We start from the raw sequence: 21,838 nt of genomic DNA on the forward strand, positions 1-21,838 counted from the left end.
AATGAATAAGTGAGTGTGTTATTTTGTTACCTGATTCTGCGACAGGATTTATTTTCGTGCAAGCAGTTGTTTCACTTTCATCTTATTGACCATATTCATAGTATTTTTAATTGGTGCTTTGTTTCTCATTATGATAAAAAAAATATAACGCTGTTTTCTTTAAGCAAATTTTCGGAATAGTTTCCGTGCGTTATCGAGCCTAGGAAAGGTCCGTCGTTTGCATTTTGTAAGTTTTTCTGGTGTGACATCTGTAAACCACGCGATGGAAAAAAATTAAAAAAACTTAGAAACAAAAAAAATCACCGAAAAAATATTAACTTCGTGAATAACAGTAAAAAATTGTAATTCATTGTTAAAAGTGGAAGTCACTTACTAGCGTGATAGCGTGGTGAGCCGATACAAAAAGTTAAAGTTTAATGCGGTAAAAACTTATGGTCGAACTGTCATAAGAGAATAGATGGTAGGTTAAATGTTTTCTACTAAGTGTTTCTGTAGGCTAATGACCAGTAGGCTACAGGTAAGAGGTTACCTTTCCACAATTTTACGAATCGACGTTTTGGATAGTTCTAATGTTTTTATTTTCATTTTTGTAGCCCTTTACAGCTTTGTGACGTCACAGGGGAAGATTTCAGATGTCTCGAGATTACTCTGCTCTGAAAATGAGCCGCGGTTTTTGATCATTCATACCTCCCAACTTTTAAAACTGAATCTCCTGATTTTTGATTTTTGAAAGTTGGCAGGTGGTGTTTATCTCAGTTCTCGATGTCGGAGTTCAACACTGGTATGTGGCATAAGATGTCTACGCGCAGGTCACACAGTTGTTGTAAATTACAAGGTTGCGGTTTATGGACGTGGAGCACCTGGTACCCGAAAGCATTACAGATATGTTCTATCGTATACAGCTCAAGTGAAGTTTCGGTGGCCAACACATCAACGTGATTTCACCTTTTTGCTTTTCAAACCACGGTAACCCCATTCTGGCCTTTTGATATGGGGTGTTATGCTGCTAGAAGATGCCATTGCCGTCGAAGAGGACAAGTAAGAATGGATGCAGATAGTCCAAAATAATGTTCACCTAGTCCGCAGATGGCATGGTACCCTCAACAGGAGGAGTTCCCTGGTGCATAATGCTATCCCCAACAGCCCAGTGTCCACTGAGCGGTGGACGTTTCGAGCAACTGTTCGCCTGGATAACAGTGGATGGCGCATCTGGACCCAACTGTCGACCTAGTCTAACGGCAAACGTGATTCACCCGACCTGGTTCTAAAGTTCCGGTGATCCACTGTGCAGTCTCCAAGATCTCGTGCCCACTGCAATTGTAATTTACGATATCATTGAATCAAAATGGGAACATATAGCAGTCGTCTGCTGTGGAAACCCCATCGTCAAAAATATGCACAGAATGGTGCGTTCAGATACACTTTGTCGTCAGAGCTGCCACCGATTACCACCTACCGTGCTTCACACAGTGGCAACCCTCCACATTTTGTGATAGCCATGGACGTCCAACACTTCGTCGCTTACTTGTGGGGTTTCATTGTCCTTCGAATACTTTCGACCGATGCTGCGACAGTAGCACGCCAATAATCGACCAGCTTCGCCGATTACGACATGCAGTTTCAAAAGCGCAATGCCATAACGATCTACACTTTGTCAAAGTCGCGTATGTCATTGTATTTCCCATATGTGGCTTTTGTCATCGCTAGAGTGATTTTCCATTGGTCCATTTATACACGCTGATTTTTTACTCAGTGTAAAAATTCTAAGGACTGATCGATGAGAGGATAGGGAACAAAAAATGTCTCTTGAACTTATGTCTGGAAATTCATGGTTTCCATACTAGAGACCATTTATTCAATCGTAGATTGTTACATAGACTGAGGTCTAATAGGCGCTGTGCCATGCAGTCACAGTTACAGTATGAGTTGAAAATGGTTTCTAGTGCCTCAACACTTGCGTATACGCGTCGTAGCACGTTCTGCTTCACTCGTGCAATTTCGCCAGAGTTCGTCCGAACAGTGTCAAAGGCAAGATGAGTACGCTGCTCCATTGTCTCCACACCTGGAATGGGCTCTGCATCCACAATATTTTTGAGATGGCCCCTTAACCAAAAATCGTACGGGTTGAGATCTTTTGAAAGAGCAGGCCAGGCAACTGGAGCACCTCTTCCGATCTATCGACCTGGGAAGACACGATTGAGATCCGTCCGGACGTTAACGGTGAAGTGGGTTGGAGCACCATCACGTCGCAGCCACATAACCCTTCGAATCAACAACGGCACTTCTTCCAGCAGGGGACGCAAAGTTACCCGCAAGAAACGCCGATACTTCCGTCCTGTTAGGCGACATGGAAGGAAAGCTGGTCCCAAAATACGGTTTCCAATTATCCCTGCCCACCCATTCCGGTTGCACCGATGCTGATGATTCGCTCTCACCATACGATGGGGGTTGTGCATACTATCCCACACATGACTGCTATGAAAGTGGAAGACACCGCTCTGCGCAAAGGTGGCCTCATCTGTGAATAGGACGGATGACACAAATCCCAGAATCGTGGTTGCCTGGTGAAGAAACCAATGACAAAACTGCTCCCGATGTGGACAGTATGTCGCTAGTAAGCCCTGCACTAAGGGTAATAACAATTGTCATGGAGAATGTTCCACATGATCGTCCGGCTTACCCTGTACTGTTGGGGCCAGCTGCCTGGTATTGACATGGCGGTCGCCTTCCACAGCATCTATCATATTTTTTCTCCAAGTCTGGTGTCCGAACATTTCGGGTACGTCCTTCATAATTTCTTGCTTCCTAGAACCCTGTCTCAGACAAACGACGAAACACTGTTGCAAACATTGAATGCTGTGGTGGTTGTCGGCGGGGATAGGTCTCCTGATACAACCTTGCTGCCCGCCGCCTGTTGCTATTTGCCTTTCCGTAGGTCAACACCAAGCAGGCAAGCTCTTGATTCGAATACGGAACCACTGTGTGCAACGCTGTGTAACATTCATTACAAGGTGAGTCAGCAAGAGAAGTGAGTCGGTCACAACATTACCAATTACTATGACAGGAGAGGGCGCTATGGTCTGACATATGAGGAATAGCATCACCCTCAAGGAGGAAATCATGCATACTGTAATTGTAGTTGCATGGTACAGCGCGTATTAGCCCACACTTTCTGTAACAAAGTATGACTGAATAAATAATCTCTATCATGCGTTTCCGGACGCAAGTTCTTTAGACCATTTTTTCCGGTATCCTCTGATCCTAGCGTTTGTACACAGTGGAAAAAATCACCCTGTACATTTTCCTTGTGACGTTATGTGCCTGCAGTTACACCATGAGGAATTCAATCTCTGGGTTGGCTCACCGGTACAAGAGTCATTAACACGGAAACCTCGTAACTTTACTGGCTCTTCTGGAAGAATAAAAGTAAACCTCATCTGGTACCTACGTAAGACTCCAGCTGACACGGGGACGTAATAGAGTTACTGGCTGTGCTGGAAGAACAAAGAAAACCATTTCTGCTGCTGACACATTGCTCAGCCTGGGACGGGCCCACTCACCTGGACTTGCCGCTCGTCGAGCCCCGTCTCGGCGGCGAGCAGGATGAGGTCCGTGGGGTGGGGGTTCTTGAGGCGCTGGAACTGCGCCTCCAGCACGCTCGCCTGGTCCGGCGTCAGCGACGGCGGCGGAGTCGAGCTGTTGCTGCCTGGAGACAGCTGCGGAGACACGGACCTCAGCATCTGCAACACCAGCGCCACACCGCCACGTCACTGCTCTGAGCCGATCTCCAGAGAGGGAAAGTCGCCTAAAGGACATTATCACCAAGCTTTTAAAAATGGTTCAAATGGCTCTGAGCACTATGGGGCCTAACATCTATGGTCATCAGTCCCCTAGAACTTAGAACTACTTAAACCTAACTAACCTAAGGACATCGCACAACATCCAGTCATCACGAGGCAGAGAAAGTCCCTGACCCCGATCACCAAGCTAGCTGGCACTGCTGAAGTCATGGAATCAGCAATAACGAACAATGAACTGACATCGTCCCTGTGCAATCCACGAATGTTGGCGGCTAAAACATTAAGCTGTCCTCAACCTGAAGGCTGGCTTCAACATCACAGTTTTGTACTTGACGCAGTCCTACTGGATGTGGCATAATATTCACTTCCCATAGTCTTGTGTATGAACTCACTCACCCACTCGGTTAAATGGACAACTAAAGTTCTACATGGACTCCGAACCGCAGTGTAACGCACCTTTTTCCGCATTAGTAAATCACTGCTGGAGATGAAAGAAACCAACTAACAAAGTTAAATCGATACTTTTTTAACCTAACTATTTAATTTGGAGTTGTAAAAAGTTCTCGTCAGATCATGTTAGTGTACATGACATAGTGGTGCATTTACGATTCCCTTTCTCTGATTACCTCGTGGTGAAAAAAATAGTGTGATTCAGCTTTTATTTCTTCACTGTCTGGAAGGTTGGAGGAACTTCATTATGTACAAGGGCTATTGGGAAGGGAAGATCCGATCGGTCACGAATTGGGAACCACAGCGAAAATAAAAAACGCTCTATTTGCAACACCTTTCAGCTACTTCTCTACATAGTCGCCGCTTCGACGGAGACATCTGTCGTAGCATTTTACCAAGTTCCCAGTACCCTCATCATAGAAGGCAGCCGCCAGTGCTTTCTGCCAAATATCCACGCTGATCTTCTGCTTGTTGCCTGTGACAACATGTTGTCTTCATAACCAGCGGCTCATGTGAGCAGAGATGAAAATAAATGGAACCATTTCCGGGATGTATGGTGCGTGGTCAAACACTTCCCATCGGAAACACTGCGGGAGCGTCCTGTGTGATCGGGATTTGTCATGACAGTTCCGTTGTGTGGGCTCCATGAAATGAGGCGAAGTCTCTGAAAGGCACTCACACCTTTCTGGAAACACTATTTTCAAGGCACCTCTACCTGCTCAGTGGGCACTCAGAACGGAAACGAGCGACGTGACGCAATCGACGGGCATGCTAGAGACACTCTCCAACATATCGATGCAAAACTTCGCCGTTATTTCCATTTCGCGATTCATCGGACCTTGTATGTATGCTGTGTGTTAACCGGGGACCTAGAAACGACGGAGAGACTCCGTCCCCGCCGCATCCACAGTGGTCCACAACCCCACGACGACTACCGCAGTCCACTTCACCCTTCCGCTACCCCACACCGAACCCAGGGTTAAGGTGCTGTTCGGCCCCCGGTGTCATCCAAAACTTCGAAATTATGCAGCATGTTTCTTCCTGTATTCTCGTAATCAAGGTCTTCACACTTGCCAAGAAACTTGTTGACAACTTGTTTAAAGGACATGCAAGACGATGTTTCAATTTCATTCATTTCGTCTTCAAATGACCCGTCTTTCATTAGTTTCTGAACGTGAGGGCTGAAGAACCTCCTCCGTCTTTCCTTTTAGTTTTTGATAGCCTTGATAACTTACTTGCCACATGCTTGAAAGTGTCACCATCTTTTGGCAGACTTCAATATATTGTTTTATAATGCTAAGTTTTATGTGAAACAGAGGAAGATAATTTTCTCTAGGTCCACCTTCGCATCCAGTAGTACGTTTTCCCTCCAACTTCAGACGTTGTAACTGGCCAGGGTTTATGAGACCAGTGTTTGACATTTGCACATCTGTCCCATTCGCGTAGGAAGCAGGGGTCCTTTCTCGCAACGTGAACTTACTCGAGGTGGCGGCCATGGCTTGTTCTCACCCCCAGCCTTTACGACAAATTGCACTTCTTTGATAACCAGAGATTGTCCGCTACTGCTTTTTCACTAGAAGTTTGCCACAGATGTATCAGAAGTAGTCAGGAGAATTAATATAACCTCTGAAAAGCACAGAATTCGCAAATGCGGGCTCCAGTCGATTTATAGCTCGATATATAAGAGAAACACACAGGCGTCAACATTACAATAAAACCGAAATATATAGGTAACTGTATTACAGACTATAAAATGATAGTTGCACCCCCGAGGTGGTAGGCTAGGTCAGTCTCTCACAATCGACAATGTCCACTACGAAAAAGAGTAAAAAGTTTCTAGAATACCAGAGACTATGTTAAGGCGTGATGTGGTTCCCATTTCCCAGGTGTCTTGTATCGACATCAGGAGACTTAAACGTGTCAAGTCACGTATTAATTTCGAGTAACACATGAATTATGCTCCACTTGCGGATTTTTTTAAGCAGACAAATCTACAGATAAAACTGCAGTACAGCCGGTCACCTGCATCTGTGTAATAGCTATCTCGACAGATGATTAAACTCTGTTAAAAGCCAGACGGTCACGGTGTTCAGAAGAGAAAACAATTATTGTTTTCATAAGAGGAAGATACGGTGCATAAGTAAAGCAGTTACAAACCCTAAACTTTGTTTGCATACAATAGCCTAAAAAATGAGAGTGACAAGAAGTGCAAAATGGCTTAACAAGAATTTCTTGAGGACAAATGCAAGCACTTAGAAGCATATAACACTAGAGGAAAGATAAATACCGCCTACAGGAAAACTGAAGAGACGTTTAGACGAAGGAGAAGCAGTTGTATGAATGTCAAGAGCACAGGTGGAAAACCAGTAGTAACCAAAACGAAGGGAAAACTACAAGGTGGAAGTAGTATGTAGAGGGTAGGGTGATGCACTTGAGGGGAATGTTATAGAAGTGGAAGAGGAAGTAGATGAAGATGAGGTGGGAGATGTGATACTGGAAAAAGAATTTGACAGGGCACTGAAACACTTAAGTCGAAGCAAGATCTCGGGAGTAGACGACATTCCGTCAAAACTACTGACTGCCTTGAGAGAGCCAGCAATGACAGAATTCTTCCATCTGGTGAGCAAGATATATGAGACAGGCGAAATACCCTCAGACTTCAATAAGAATGTAGTAACTCCAGCTCTAAAGAAAGAAAGTGCAGACAGTGTGAATATTACTGAATTATCAGCTTAATGATTCATGGCTGCAAAGTACTAACACGAATTCTTTACAGAAGAATAGAAAAACTGGTAGAAGCCAACCTCGAGGAGAATCAGTCTGAATTCCGGAGAAACGTAGGAACACGCGCGGCAATACTGACTCTACGACTTCTCTTAGAAGATAGATTAAGGAAAGGCACACCTGCATTTATATAATTAGTAGACTCAGAGAAAGCTTTTGACTGTGTCGACAGGAATACTCTCTTTGAAGTTCTAAAGGCAAAATACAGGGAGCGAAAGGCTATTTACACCTTGTACAGAAACCAGATAACAGTTATGGGAGTCAAGGGGCGTGAAAGCGAAGCAGTGGTAGAGAAGGCATTGAGAGAGGGTTGTAGCCTGTCCTCAATGTTATTCAATCTGTACATTGAACAAGTAATAAAGGAAACCAAAGAAAAATTTTGAGTAGGAATTAAAGTTCAGGGAGAAGTTTACCGATGACATTGTAATTTTCTCATAGGCAACAAAAGGGCTTGGAAGAGCAGGTGAGCTGAATGGCCACTGTCTTGAAAGGACGACGTAAGATGATCAACAAAATCTAAACAAGGATAATGTAATGTTGTCGAATTGAATCAGGCGATGCTGAGGGAATTAGAGTAGGAAACGAGACACTTAAAGCAGTAGACGAGTTTTGTTATTTGGACAACAAAATAACTGATGATGTTTGAAGTAGAGTGGATATAAAATGTAGACTGGAAATGGGCAGAAAAGCGTTTTTGAAGAAGGGAAGTTAGTTAACTTCGAATACAGATTAAAGTGTCAGGATATCTTTCCTGGAAGTATTTGTATGGAATGAAGACATGTATGGAAGTGAAAGATGAACAACAAACAGTTTAGACAAGAAGGGACTAGAAACTTTTGAAATGTGTCGTGCTACAGAAGAATGCTGAAGCCTACATGGGCAGATCAAATAACCAATGAGAAGGTGCTGAACAGAACTGGGGACAAATGAAATTTGTTGCACGACGTGACTAGAAAAGGGGATACGTTGATGGAACACTTTTTGAGACATCAAGGGATCACCAATTTAGTACGAGAGGGAAGTGTGGGAGGTCAAAACTGTAGAGGGAGACCAAGAAATTAATAGACTGCGCATATTTTGAAGAATGTGGGTTGCAGTAGTTATTCGGAGATGTAGAGGCTTGCACAGTATAGAGTAGCATGGAGAGCTACATCAAACCAGTGTTAGACTGATCACAACAGCAACAATAACAGTGCTTTACTAGGTATGGCCCTGTTGGAGATGGTACGCTCTTGTCTTCCTCCGATACGAGTATCGACTGATAACTGAGCACCAGATTGTTGAATTTATATCCTGACACCTGAGTAGCTACAAGATCAAAAAATACAGCCCTTTAGAGCTGTAAAAATGTATCCGGATACCGAGAATTTAGAGAGAGGTCAGACTGGCGAGATACGCAGATAAAACTTTTATACAAACACGGCGACTGTAATGAATAATGAATAAAGGTTTCCAGAAAACTCTGCAACTAGTCGCCTTTTGTTTTATTCCTCAAATTTTATTTTACCTTAGCGGTTGCAAATATACTAGTGGTTTATCATAAGACGGTACACATATATTGCATGTTTTCATCACTGTGAAGGTCGTGTAGAGTTCTTAGTATCTATTGGTTTGCTGTTGGTGTACACATTATTCTGGAAAAAATAACGTAATTTTTCTCTCCACAAAGTTAGCCATAGGTAACGACCTACATATGCTTCATGTTTCGTGAAGTATGTGGAAGTTGTTACTTGTGGCTACGTTTGTGGTGTGTTTCAAGATTAACGCCACTGCGTAACATACATTGTTCTCCAGAATAGTGCGTGCGCCAAGAACAAACGAACACGGCCCTCACAGTGCTGCAAACATGCAATAAAACTGTACCATCTGATGATGAATCACTAGGCGATTCGAAAGGAAAAATAGAAATTGAAGAATAAAACATTAGGCGACCGGTTGCAGCGATTTCTGGGAAACCTTTATACGCAGATAAATTGCTACACAAAAAGACGACGTGGAAGAAGGAACGTTTGCAAAGGAACACAGCTTCAGTTACTGGGACATCTGTAGCAGCCGGTCAGTTGCCTGGCTGAGGAATGTGGGACAAAGCCATTTGGGTAATGGGAGGTGGGCGCCAGCGTTTAGGCTAATACAGGGCCCCGCATTGCGGCTGCCGCGATAGGCTCGAAGGCACTCACTCCGTTGTTTAAGGCAGAGTGGAGCAGTCTGGCACGCCCCGGCCGTTACCGCGTGGCGCGTGGGGCAGTAAACGTACTGGTCAGTTGGCGAAGTACTCTCAATGAAATGACAACTCTACTCAGTAACTGTGATCGCTAAAGCACACCCGTGAGGTGGCGTCTGACTCGGGAAGTAGCAGTTTCGAATCTACATCTACATTTATACTCGGCAAGCCACCCAACGGTGTGTGGCGGAGGGCACTTTACGTGCCACTATCATTACCTCCCTTTCCTGTTCCAGTTGCGTATGGTTCGGGGGAAGCACGACTGCCGGAAAGCCTCCGTGCCCGCTCGAATCTCTCTGATTTTACGTTCGTGATCTCCACGGGAGGTATAAGTAGGGGGAAGCAATATATTCGATACCTCATCCAGAAACGCACCCTCTCGAAACCTGGACAGCAAGCTACACCGCGATGCCGAGAGCCTCTCTTGCGGAGTCTGCCACTTGAGTTTGCTAAACATCTTCGTAACACTATCACAGTTGCCAAATAACCCTGTGACGAAACGCGCCGCTCTTCTTTGGATCTTCTCTATCTCCTCCGTCAACCCGACCTGGTACGTATGCCACACTGATGAGTAATACTCAAGTATAGGTCGAACGAGTGTTTTGTAAGCCACCTCCTTTGTTGATGGACCACATTTTCTTAGGACTCTCCCAATGGATCACAACCTGGCACCCGCCTTACCAACAATTAATTTTATATGATCATTCCACTTCAAATAGTTCCGTACGCATACTCCTAGATATTATACAGAAGTAACTGCTACCAGTGTTTGTTCAGCTATCATATAATCATACAATAAAGGATCCTTCTTTCTATGTATTCACAATACATTACATTTGTCTATGTTAAGGGTCATCCTGCTGGTGGAAGGAATTTTCGCCGCCAGTATTTGGCTGGCGAGGGGAGGAGCATTGGTAAAGTGTGTGATCACCGCATTTTGCGTCGTAATGTCTTCTCGTAGAGGGATGATGGTGATCCGTCTGTCAAATGGTGACATTCAATCTGGTGACCCCTTTGGTGCGTTTAGAGAGGAGTAGGCTATGTGTCGGTACTCATTGCCGTACAGGAAGATCCGTTTAAACTTAAACTTCTGCAATGTTTGGTTGGTTAATTTGTGGGGTTAGGGAAGGATGGTGTAGGAAGTCGGCCGTGCCCTTTAGGGAAATCACGGAAAACCTACATCAGGGATGGTTGGTCACGGGGTGGAACCCATCGCTGCAGTGTGTCAAAATTTCCCTCCGAAAGCTCGTAGAAACGGGAAAGTTGCTTTAGTGCATCTCTGGGGAAACAAAAGTAGAGTCCGAACAGGCGGCCGATGCTCAGTGATGTTTTCGCCCACAGCGCTGTTCGAGTTCATTCGTTTGTTTGGAACGGAGGTCAAATGTGTTCCATCTTTAGGCCGGTCAACGATGATAGAATCGAGGCGCACGCCCTTCAGTATTTCTCAAACGATATTACAGAAACTACTTTAAACTAAACTCCGTCCGAACAGGCCATGAAGGCCCAACGGTACCGACCGGCCACCGTGTCATCCTCAGACCACACGTGTGTGGTCGCGTGGAGGGCGTGTGGTCAGCACACCGCTCTCCTGGCTGTATGTGAGTTTACGAGGCCGGAGCAGGTACTTCTCAATCAAGTAGCTCCTAAGTTTGCCTCACGAGGGCTGAGTGCACCATATTTGCCGACAGCGCTCGGCAGACCGGGTGGTCTCCCATCCAGCTGCAAGCCCAGCCCGACGGCGCTTAACTTCGGCGATCTGACGGCAACAGGTAAAAGAAATTCATTTTTACTTTATATATAATCTCATATGTCAGGTTCTTGATGATGTGCCCATCTTTTCATTAATTGTCATAGTCATTGTGATATTTACGTGGAAGTAAGACACTGCGCGAAGTTCAGAAAAGTTTGCAATGAAAACAGAGACCGCTATGATTTTGCGTTTGATGCATATTACATAATATGTTGTTGTGTATGAAATTTAACTAACATACTGAATTTCCCAGAACGAAATTTTCACTCTGCAGCGGAGTGTGCGCTGATATGAAAATTACTGGCAGATTAAAACTGTGTGCCGCACTGAGACTCGAGATCGGAACCCGATTTCGAGTTTCGGTCCGGCACACAGTTTTGATCTGCCAGGAAGTTTCATATTGAATTTTTCTTTTCACTGGGGTGAAGGTATCTATCTGTCATCAATCTCGAGAAAACTGATCTAACATAGCACACTCATTCGTGATCGCGCCGCGCCAGCGATAAAGCGAGAGTGAAATATTTACAACATTCCTCGTATGACATAAACGGTTTCAGCTCTCGGAATTAAATTTTTGGCAAATGATAGAAAGCAAAGAGGAGAGTACTTTGCCATACCGTTGTATTATCTACCATGTTATTCCACTAAGTACAGACTTTTTTGGTGAAAGAACGTAATTTTCAAGGGCCATCGACAGCTGATGAAAAGAAAATGAAATGGCTTTTCGAACAGCATAAGTGAAGACATTAGACTTTTTTTGTGCTGAAGATGTGATTTTTCATAAGCTGCTGAGTTTACTTTTCCTCAGTTCCTCACTTAATAAACCACTGTTTCAGAATTCTCTAACAATTGTGTCTCCGCAACATGTTAGTTTTATTGTGAAAACATATTGGAAGTCAGACTCATCGGTTACAATACAACGGGCAACCCGGAAAGAATTTGACGTGCACGATGTTCCAACAAAGGCAACAATTTTATCAATTGTAAGGAAGCTGGCGACAGCTGGTGTAATGAACAGCGACAGTGGTAAACATAGACCATCACTGAATGCAGAGGTTATTAATGATGTTCGAAGACGCTTGGAGAAGTTTCCAAGGAAATCGTCGCGTCGTTTAAGCCAGGAGACAGGCATTTCATAAGGCACACGTCAGAGAGTTGCGAAAAAATCAGCATTGCGACCATACAGATTGTACATGATGCAAGTATTGCGAGAAACAGATCATGAGAAAAGAATACGTTACTGTCGATGGTTTCAGGTTTTCTTATTCAACGTCAAGACAGTCTCTCCATAACTTGGTTTGCAGATGAGGCATGGTTCCATCTGTCAAGTAACATGAGCACAAAAAACAGCAGGTACTGGGCTGATGTAAACCTACCACATCATCCACAAAACGCCACTGCGTGATGATAAGGTTGGAGTGCCGTGCGCGGTGTCAGCTTACAGATTTGTTTGCCCTATCTTCTTAGACACTACAGTTTATACGGGAATATTCAATACATTTTTGGAGCAGCTGAATGACGTCGAGCTTACAGAAGGTTGTTTCCAACCAGACGGAGCAGCGTATCACGCATCTAACGGTTCCATGCAATGTGTGACCAGTTTCTTTGGTGAGCGAATAATCTAAAAAAAAGTGTGCCCCCCCCCCCCCTCCATCCTAGATTTGTCCTTGTGGGGGCATTTTAAAAGTCGAGTGTACAAGAATATGTCACGATCAGCTGCAAAACTCCGTCAGGCTATTGCACATGACATAAGCAACAGGAAACCAGATCTCAGTGGAGACACATCCAAAGAAGAACAGACAAACTCGGAGGACATGTTTAAGACAGTTACATCATTGGAACAACAGCAGGAGGAGCTATTGTGGGAAGGAACCGTGGGGGACGACCTAGGATGTCACACAAGCAGCTTATTATGAATGATGTGGGATGCATTACATACACGGAAACGTAGAGGAAGGCACACAGAAAATGGGAATGGCGTAATGCTGCAAACCAACCACAGCACTGAACACTAAAGAGAGAAAGAGAGATATCAACATTAAATCTAAGCCGCGTGTTGGAGGTAGAAATATGTGAACATTTCCAAACATACAAAAGCACTCTTATATTATGAAGCACCAGGATAAGAAGATTAAGGAGCAACGTACTGTCAACTACAAGGCCAATAGAAAGAGACCACAACCTTGGCTTAGGGAAGGTAATGGCTGTGCTCTTCCAAAGGAACCATCCTAACATTTCGCATAAGTGATTTACAGAAATCATAAAAAAAAATGTAAACCAGGACAGTAGAACAAGGAGTTGAGCTGCTGTTCTCCCGGATACGAGTCCAGTGTCTTAGCACACCTCCAACTCACTACATACGCACCACAAAGAAATTGTTCAATGACCTTCACTTAAATGTGTGTGTGTGTGTGTGTGTGTGTGTGTGTGTGTGTGTGTGTATGTGTGTGTGTGTGCGTGTGTGTGTGTGTGTGTGTGTGTGTGTGTGTGCATAACGACCTCATTTTATTCGAATGGACTGTCAGTCTGCATCTCCTGCATGGACTCCATCCAGTTCCAGCTCACGAATACTCCACATCAGCTAATAAATATACAATGTCCCAGGTGGGTAAAATATAACTGGCCTAGAAAATACAAGTGCTATTCGGAAAGTGAAGTCCGATCGGTTGCGAAATGGGAAAAACAGTGAAAATCTGATGATGCTTTGTACAGTTATAGTGGACAGAATCTCTAGCAGTGAGCACGTAAAGATGTGTAGAACAACAGTGTCTCCCGCCAAGTATGGGCACCCGCTGAGAGCTTTCGCCTGATTTCATGCAACCCCACATGACTTAACTGTCATGCATTTACTTCTTCATGACATTTCTTGGTCGCATACTTCTGGGGTAATGAGGACGCCCCTGCAGCGTTTTCGATGGGAAGTGTTTTGATCACCCACCATCCAGTCTGAAGGTGACTTCTTTATGTTCACCTCTGCTCACATGAACCGCTGGCTATGAAGGCAACGTTTGGCCCAGACAATGAACTGCAGACCAGAGGGAAGCACAGGAGGCTGCCTTCTACGACAAGGTTATTGGAAAGTTGGTACAGTGCTACGACATATGTCTTAAATCGGAGTGGTGACTATGAGGAGATGTAGCTGGAAGGTATAGCAAACTGTTGCAAAGAAAACATTTTTGATTTTTCTCTCATTTCGCGGCTGATCGGCCTTCGTACTTCATGCACCTTAGGAGATGATGATGTAAATTGAGCTGTCTATCTTAAGGAACCCATAGATGCTCAATATTTATTGCGCAATACTCAGTGTTTGCTCAATTATATCGACTGTCTGAGCGGAATTGACGGTTTGCACAATATATCGAAGGGGACTGCCAAACTTTAAAAATATTTTACGGGCATTCAGTACATTGCGCAATATATTTACCATGTAGGTGTGATATTGCGCAGAACGCAGTTGTTCCTGCCGTGACTTCGTGGACGTTTAAACAACTGATGCAGCGACGTCATGAATACATCAGGAAAGACAGATGAATGGAATCATCTTTTAAAGTGCTTTGAGGAGAGTAGTTTGATAACATATTTAAGCCTTAATCGCCAGTTAGCTGCAGAAATACACGGTTGATCCTGCCAAAGCTTCGTGACTTGCTGACGTTTCAGCAACTAACACAGCGACGCCATATGAATGTGAATACATCAGGAAAGAGAAAGATGATAGCAATCAACTGTCGAAGTGCGCTGAGGAGAGTAGTTTGATTACATACACTACTGGCCATTAAAATTGCTACACCAAGAAGAAATGCAGATGATAAACGGGTATCATTGGACAAATATACACTCCTGGAAACTGAAATAAGAACACCGTGAATTCATTGTCCCAGGAAGGGGAAACTTTATTGACACATTCCTGGGGTCAGATACATCACATGATCACACTGACAGAACCTCAGGCACATAGATACAGGCAACAGAGCATGCACAATGTCGGCACTAGTACAGTGTATATCCACCTTTCGCAGCAATGCAGGCTGCTATTCTCCCACGGAGACGATCGTAGAGATGCTGGATGTAGTCCTGTGGAACGGCTTGCCATGCCATTTCCACCTGGCGCCTCAGTTGGACCAGCGTTCGTGCTGGACGTGCAGACCGCGTAAGACGACGCTTCATCCAGTCCCAAACATGCTCAATGGGGGACAGATCCGGAGATCTTGCTGGCCAGGGTAGTTGACTTACACCTTCTAGAGCACGTTGGGTGGCACGGGATACATGCGGACGTGCACTGTCCTGTTGGAACAGCAAGTTCCCTTGCCGGTCTAGGAATGGTAGAACGATGGGTTCGGTGACGGTTTGGATGTACCGTGCACTATTCAGTGTCCCCTCGACGATCACCAGAGGTGTACGGCCAGTGTAGGAGATCGCTCCCCACACCATGATGCCGGGTGTTGGCCCTGTGTGCCTCGGTCGTATGCAGTCCTGATTGTGGCGCTCACCTGCACGGCGCCAAACACGCATACGACCATCATTGGCACCAAGGCAGAAGCGATTCTCATCGCTGAGGACGACACGTCTCCATTCATCCCTCCATTCACGCCTGTCGCGACACCACTGGAGGCGGGCTGCACGATGTTGGGGCGTGAGCGGAAGACGGCCTAACGGAGTGCGGGACCGTAGCCCAGCTTCATGGAGACGGTTGCGAATGGTCCTCGCCGATACCCCAGGAGCAACAGTGTCCCTAATTTGCTGGGAAGTGGCGGTGCGGTCCCCTACGGCACTGCGTAGGATCCTACGGTCTTGGCGTGCATCCGTGCGTCGCTGCGACAACATCGATGTACTGTGGAGACCTCACGCCCCACGTGTTGAGCAATTCGGCGGTACATCCACCCGGCCTCCCGCATGCCCACTATACGCCCTCGCTCAAAGTCCGTCAACTGCACATACGGTGCGCGTCCACGCTGTCGCGACATGCTACCAGTGTTAAAGACTGCGATGGAGCTCCGTATGCCACGGCAAACTGGCTGACACTGACGGCGGCGGTGCACAAATGCTGCGCAGCTAGCGCCATTCGACGGCCAACACCGCGGTTCCTGGTGTGTCCGCTGTGCCGTGCGTGTGATCATTGCTTGTACAGCCCTCTCGCAGTGTCCGGAGCAAGTATGGTGGGTCTGACACACCGGTGTCAATGTGTTCTTTTTTCCATTTCCAGGAGTGTATTATACTAGAACTGACATGTGATTACATTTTCACGCAATTTGGGTCCATAGATCCTGAGAAATCAGTACCCAGAACAACCACCTCTGTCCGTAATAGCGGCCTTGATACCCCTGGGCGTTTAGTCGAACAGAGCTTGGATGGCGTGTACAGGTACAGCTGCCCATGCAGCTTCAACACGATACCACAGTTCATCAAGAGTAGTGACTGGCGTATTGTGACGAGCCAGTTGCTCGGTCACCATTATTGACCAGATGTTTTCAATTGGTGAGAGATCTGGAGAAATTGCTGGGCAGGGCAGCAGTCGAACATTTGCTGTATCCAGAAAGGCCCGTTCAGGACCTGCAACATGCGGTCGTGCATTATCCTGCTGAAATGTATGCTTTCGCAGGGATCGAATGAAGAGTAGAGCTACGGGTCGTAACACATCTGAAACGTAACATTCACTGTTCAAAGTGCACTCAAAGCGAACAATAGGTGACCGAGACGTGTAACCAATGGAACCCCATACCATAACGCCGGGTGATACACCAGTATGGCGATGACGAATACACGCTTCCAATGTGCGTTCACCGCGATGTCGCCAAGCACGGATGCGACCATCATGATGCTGTAAACAGAATCTGGATTCATCCGAAAAAATGAAGTTCAAAGTCGGAAACATGATGGTACGCATTTCTCCTCCTCACACGAGGCATCACAGCAACGATTCACCGGGCAACGCCGGTCAACTGCTGTTTGTGTTTGAAATCGGTTGGAAACTTTCTTCGTGTCAGCACGTTGTAGGTGTTGCCACCGGCGCCAATCTTGTGTGAATACTCTTAAAAGATAATCATTTGCATATCACAGCATCTTCTTCCTGTCGGTTAAATTTCGCGCCTGTAGCGCGTCATCTTCGTAGTGTAGCAATTTTAATGGCCAGTAGTGTATTTAACACTTAATCAGTAATTAGCTGTAGAAACATCCGACAAAAGTGTTTGAGAAAAAAATTAATAAGACCTTTTTTGTAGGAAACTTAATGTAGTTTAATTTTTTACTGCGACTCGTTTTCGCTAGAGACTGCGGTTTACGAATTATGGAAGAAAAACGTACAAAAGTGATAAATGTGTTCTATCTCGGAAACCATTCGGGATAGATGTCCATATGAATTTTTTGTTCAGAGTCACTAAGACTATCACCCCTCAAAGCATGTAACTTTCCTCCTGACTCACCCTGTATATCGCTTCCGCATTGTGGAAAGAGAAAGCCGACGAGTATAAGAAAGGTATCTTTTCTATGCACATAAGATTTAACGAAATTCGCCAATTCGTTGAAAGATTCCTAGTTCGCCCTTCCATTATTCCGACAATCATGTGGCTCTGCTGCATGTTCTCTTTGCATTTGTAGAACTCCGCTACCTCTTGCTTTTCTTTCGCGAGCTGCACGTAGCGATTGCGATCGCAATACTGTACATGCAGATTCTACATCCTCGAGCAGCGACATGTCCGCTACGAAGGCAGAGCTCTAACGACGCGCCCAGGGCATAAATATTGCGCAGTAACATATGCCTTTCTTGGCCAAGCACTTTCGCGCAATATATTGACACAATATTATTGCGCTATAAAGACTGTGCATTTGAGGGGCCCCTTTAGAGCGCATAAAATATTTCCCGTGGTGGTTTTATTTTGCCGACCCTGTACGAGGGCGACGATGCTGGCTGTCACTGCACTAAATATTTCATTTCCCCACGCTGTAAAAATAAGTTACTGCCTACACTATATTCATCTCGGGTTGTGACGACGCACTGATGTGCAGACATAGAACGACCTAGCTTCTAACAGATAAGAAAATGCTAATGCGTTTAGTTCATCCATTGCTCGCACTAGGTTTCACACGTCTCTTTTAATCTCCGTCGAAGATTTATATGACCTCCCACCGCAGGAAGTCTACTTAAAGTAGTGCGTAGACGGACAGAAATGAGGAAGCAATTTATGAAGTAATAAAAGCCTGTAATGACATCCTTTAACGTGACAGGCTTAACTATGGCGTTCGCTAGGCAACACTACGGCAATCATAATCAGCACAGTTGATACCGTACAGATCTCCGCGTCACCCTTCACTTAATGGCGAGAGCATAAAATTAAATATATTTGTATACTGCACTACGAGGTATGTAAGACTAGCTGCTTCAAAGAGTATTCAGCTTATTATGAAATCCTTTCACAAGGAGAGCACCGCGGGCTAACAGAACGCAGCGAACGCACTATCATTCGCAACACGCCAGGTGTTTAGGAGACTGTAAACCAATTATTTCGTGGGAGACGCCAAGTTTTTAGCTGTGTTTCACCCAAAAATTTCGACTAAAATAGTGATTTTTCCTAAGACAAGAGTGTTTAAAAGTTAACTGGTTTTCTTTTTCACTAGTGACTTAGTTCATAGTCAGTTCACGCTCTTCGTACATTAACAAAGTTTAATAAACATGAGCATTAGATTACCAAACACACTGAACCTGACATTACCATATATTGACTACTTTATCCGCGCGCTTTTCTGCACTGCAGTTCATTTTATTAACATTTTAGGAGAATCACGGTATTTCTATTGTAGCTGATTAAATTGTCAAGCCCCAATAACCATGACGGAAAAATCGTGTCTAACAGAAAGAACTGTTGACGGGAATTTAAAGTTTGCATGGTTTTGGCTGTTCAGTATTAATAAATTTGAGTTAATTTAAACACTAATTACGCTCTTTAGAAAAACAGGTATTGGCTGGGGCAAGTTACGTTTTTCTACACTAATATGTGAAGACAAGTCAGTGTTAGAACTTCATGGTTGCTTTACTAAAACCTTTTACACAATACACTTACAAATGTTCTGTGGAACACAGGGAAACATCATCAAAAGTCCCGAAAAGTCTTTGGCCGATTTACGTCAAATTTTTATATGATACTATAGTAAACATTCGGACAGACATGAACTACGTATTTTTCATGGTCATGGCATGTAAATACACTGAGGCCCCAAAGAAACTGGTATAGGCATACGCATTCAAATACAGAGATATGTTAACAGGTAGAATACGGCACTGCGGTTGGCAACGCTTATATGACAACAAGTGTCTGGCACAGTTGTTAGATCGGTTACTGTTGCTACAACGGCAGGTTATCAAGGTTTAAGTAAGTTAAACGCGGTGTTATAGTCGGACGAATTGGGGATTTGCCAGTACGACCATTTCACGACTGTACCGCGAATATCAGGAACCAGGTAAAACGTCAAATCTCCGACATCGCAGCGGCTGGAAAAAGATCCCGAAAGAACGAGACCAAAGACGACTGAATAGAATCGTTCAGCGTGACAGAAGTGCAGCCCTTCCGCATGTTGCTGCGGATTTCAATGCTGGGCCATCAACAACTATCAGTGAGCGAACCATTAGACGAAACATCATCGATATGGGCTTTTGGGGCCGAAGGCTACTCGTGTACCGTTGCTGACTACACGACACAAAGCTTTACGCCTCGCCTGAGTCCATCAACATCGATATTAGACTGTTGAGGACTGGTTATTTGTTGCTTGGTCGGACGAGTCTCGTTCAAATTGTGTCGAGTGGATGAATCCATGGATCCTGTAAGTAAGCAGGGGACTGTTCAAGCTGGTTCAGGCTCTGTAATGGTGTGGGGCGTGTGTAGATGGAGTGATACGGGACCCCTGATACGTATAGATAAGACTCTGACAGGTGACACGTACGTAAGCATCCTGCATACATTCATGTCCATTGTGCATTCCGACGGACTTGGGCAATTCCAGCAGGACAATGCGACACCCCATACGTCCAGAATTGCTACTCAGTGGCTCCAGGAACACTTCTGAGTTCAAACACGTCTGCTGTCACCGAAGTCCCCAGACGTGAACATTATTGAGCATATCTGGGATGCTTTACAACGTGCTGTTCAAAAGAGATCTCCACCCTCTCGTACTCTTACGGATTTATGGACAGCCCTGCAGGATTCATGGTGTCCTTTCCCTCCATCACTACTTCTTCAGACATTAGTCGAGTCCGTACCACGTCGTGTTCCGGCACTTCTGCGTGCTCGCGGGGCCCTACGCGATATGAGGCAGGTGAACCAGTTTCTTCGCTTCTTCAGTGTATATGAATCCTACATAAATGGGGAACATCGTTATCAAAAATCTTGAAAAGTTCTTGGCCGATGTACTTCAAATTTTTATACAGAACTCTTTTCTCCTTACGTATAATTTTAAACAAAAACTGTGTACAGAGCTACGCGTTGCTTTATTTTCTTACCCGGAATCGGTTTTAACAGGAATGGTTGTGCAGTTTTGTCATATGATGACATGATGGAGACCGTGGCTGTTGTTTGAAGACAAATGTTGATGGTGTTAGGACAGCAACCAGCCACAAATTTACTTTTAGTTTCTTTATTTAAAGGGTACCGTTACCGGTTACGAATCGTTGTGATTCATCCTCATACGGTTTACATGCTTTCTTTGTGACATGTGGTGTGTTTTTTACAGATTAATTGTCCTAAAATAAAAATAATACATAATTATAAACATGCCACACACAGATGGTTGCTTTACAGATTTTCGTTGCATGTGACTTGCGTGAAACGTCGGTTTTGAGTGTTTATTTTCATAAAATTCGTCCAACAGATGTAAATGCATTCCCACTGCATTCATATTGATGCTATCAGACTTGGTAACTTGAACAAATCAGCATTTGCAGCCCACATTGCTGAAGAAAACCATTCAGTGGGAAACATTGAAGACAACTTAAAAATTTTGCATCTGGCAGAAAAAGGAGCCACTATGAATATATTAGAAGAATTAGAAATACACACACACAAAAACAGCACCCCAGACTATATCCTTAACGAAGAAACAGTTAGCTAACACCCCTTTCCTGAAAAATTTCCAAAAATTACTTTCCAGCCTCCAAAGCAAATAATATTAGTACACCTATCTGCAGATCAAGTAGCATATTTATATGTTACTATAATTCTCATGATGCTAAATGTAATTAAATAATATACTATTTTACCTATGATCCTTTTCAAACATTGGACATCATCGTCAAATGTTAAGATATATCATAGCATCTGTGATACACATATGTTTGTAAGCTCTTTGTATGTACCAAAACATGTGGTGCGTGGTAGAAATCGGCTCAGTGACAACTCGTAAGTGTTCAGTGAGAACAATTTACGTGTGCAACAATAAGAATGCAGTGGGAATGCATTTACATGTGTTGGACGAATTTTATGAAAACACACACTCGAAACCGACGTTTCACGTAAGTCACATGCAACGAAAATCTGTAACGCGACCATCTATGTGTGACGTGTTTATAATTATGTATTATTTATATTTTAGGACAATTAATCTGCGAAAAAAACACACCACATGTCATAAAGAAAGCATGTAAACCGTCCGAGAATGAATCACAACGATACGAAACCGGTAACGGTACCCTTTGAATAAAGGAGAGACCTTTTTACGAAATTTCAGTCACCAACTTTCTCTTCCGAATGCGAAAATATTTTGTTGAGCCCAACCTACATAGGTAGGAATGATCATCAAAATAAAATAAGAGAAATCAGAGCTCGAACAGAAAGGTTTAGGTGTTCGTTTTTC

General features: G+C 44.4%; 1 protein-coding gene across 2 annotated transcripts in view; it reads right to left on the minus strand.

The window, feature by feature from the left end:
* LOC126354527 (homeodomain-only protein-like) overlaps positions 1–21,838 on the minus strand; it is a 348,066-nt gene that overhangs the window by 10,931 nt on the left and 315,297 nt on the right. For both annotated transcript variants that reach the window (XM_050004254.1, XM_050004255.1), the window contains one exon: positions 3,561–3,740. In XM_050004254.1, the coding sequence (XP_049860211.1) occupies positions 3,561–3,740 (180 nt within the window). The remainder of the gene's footprint in view (positions 1–3,560; positions 3,741–21,838) is intronic.

This window comes from Schistocerca gregaria, chromosome 3 (assembly GCF_023897955.1).
Source record: "Schistocerca gregaria isolate iqSchGreg1 chromosome 3, iqSchGreg1.2, whole genome shotgun sequence".
NCBI classification, from domain to species: domain Eukaryota; kingdom Metazoa; phylum Arthropoda; class Insecta; order Orthoptera; family Acrididae; genus Schistocerca; species Schistocerca gregaria.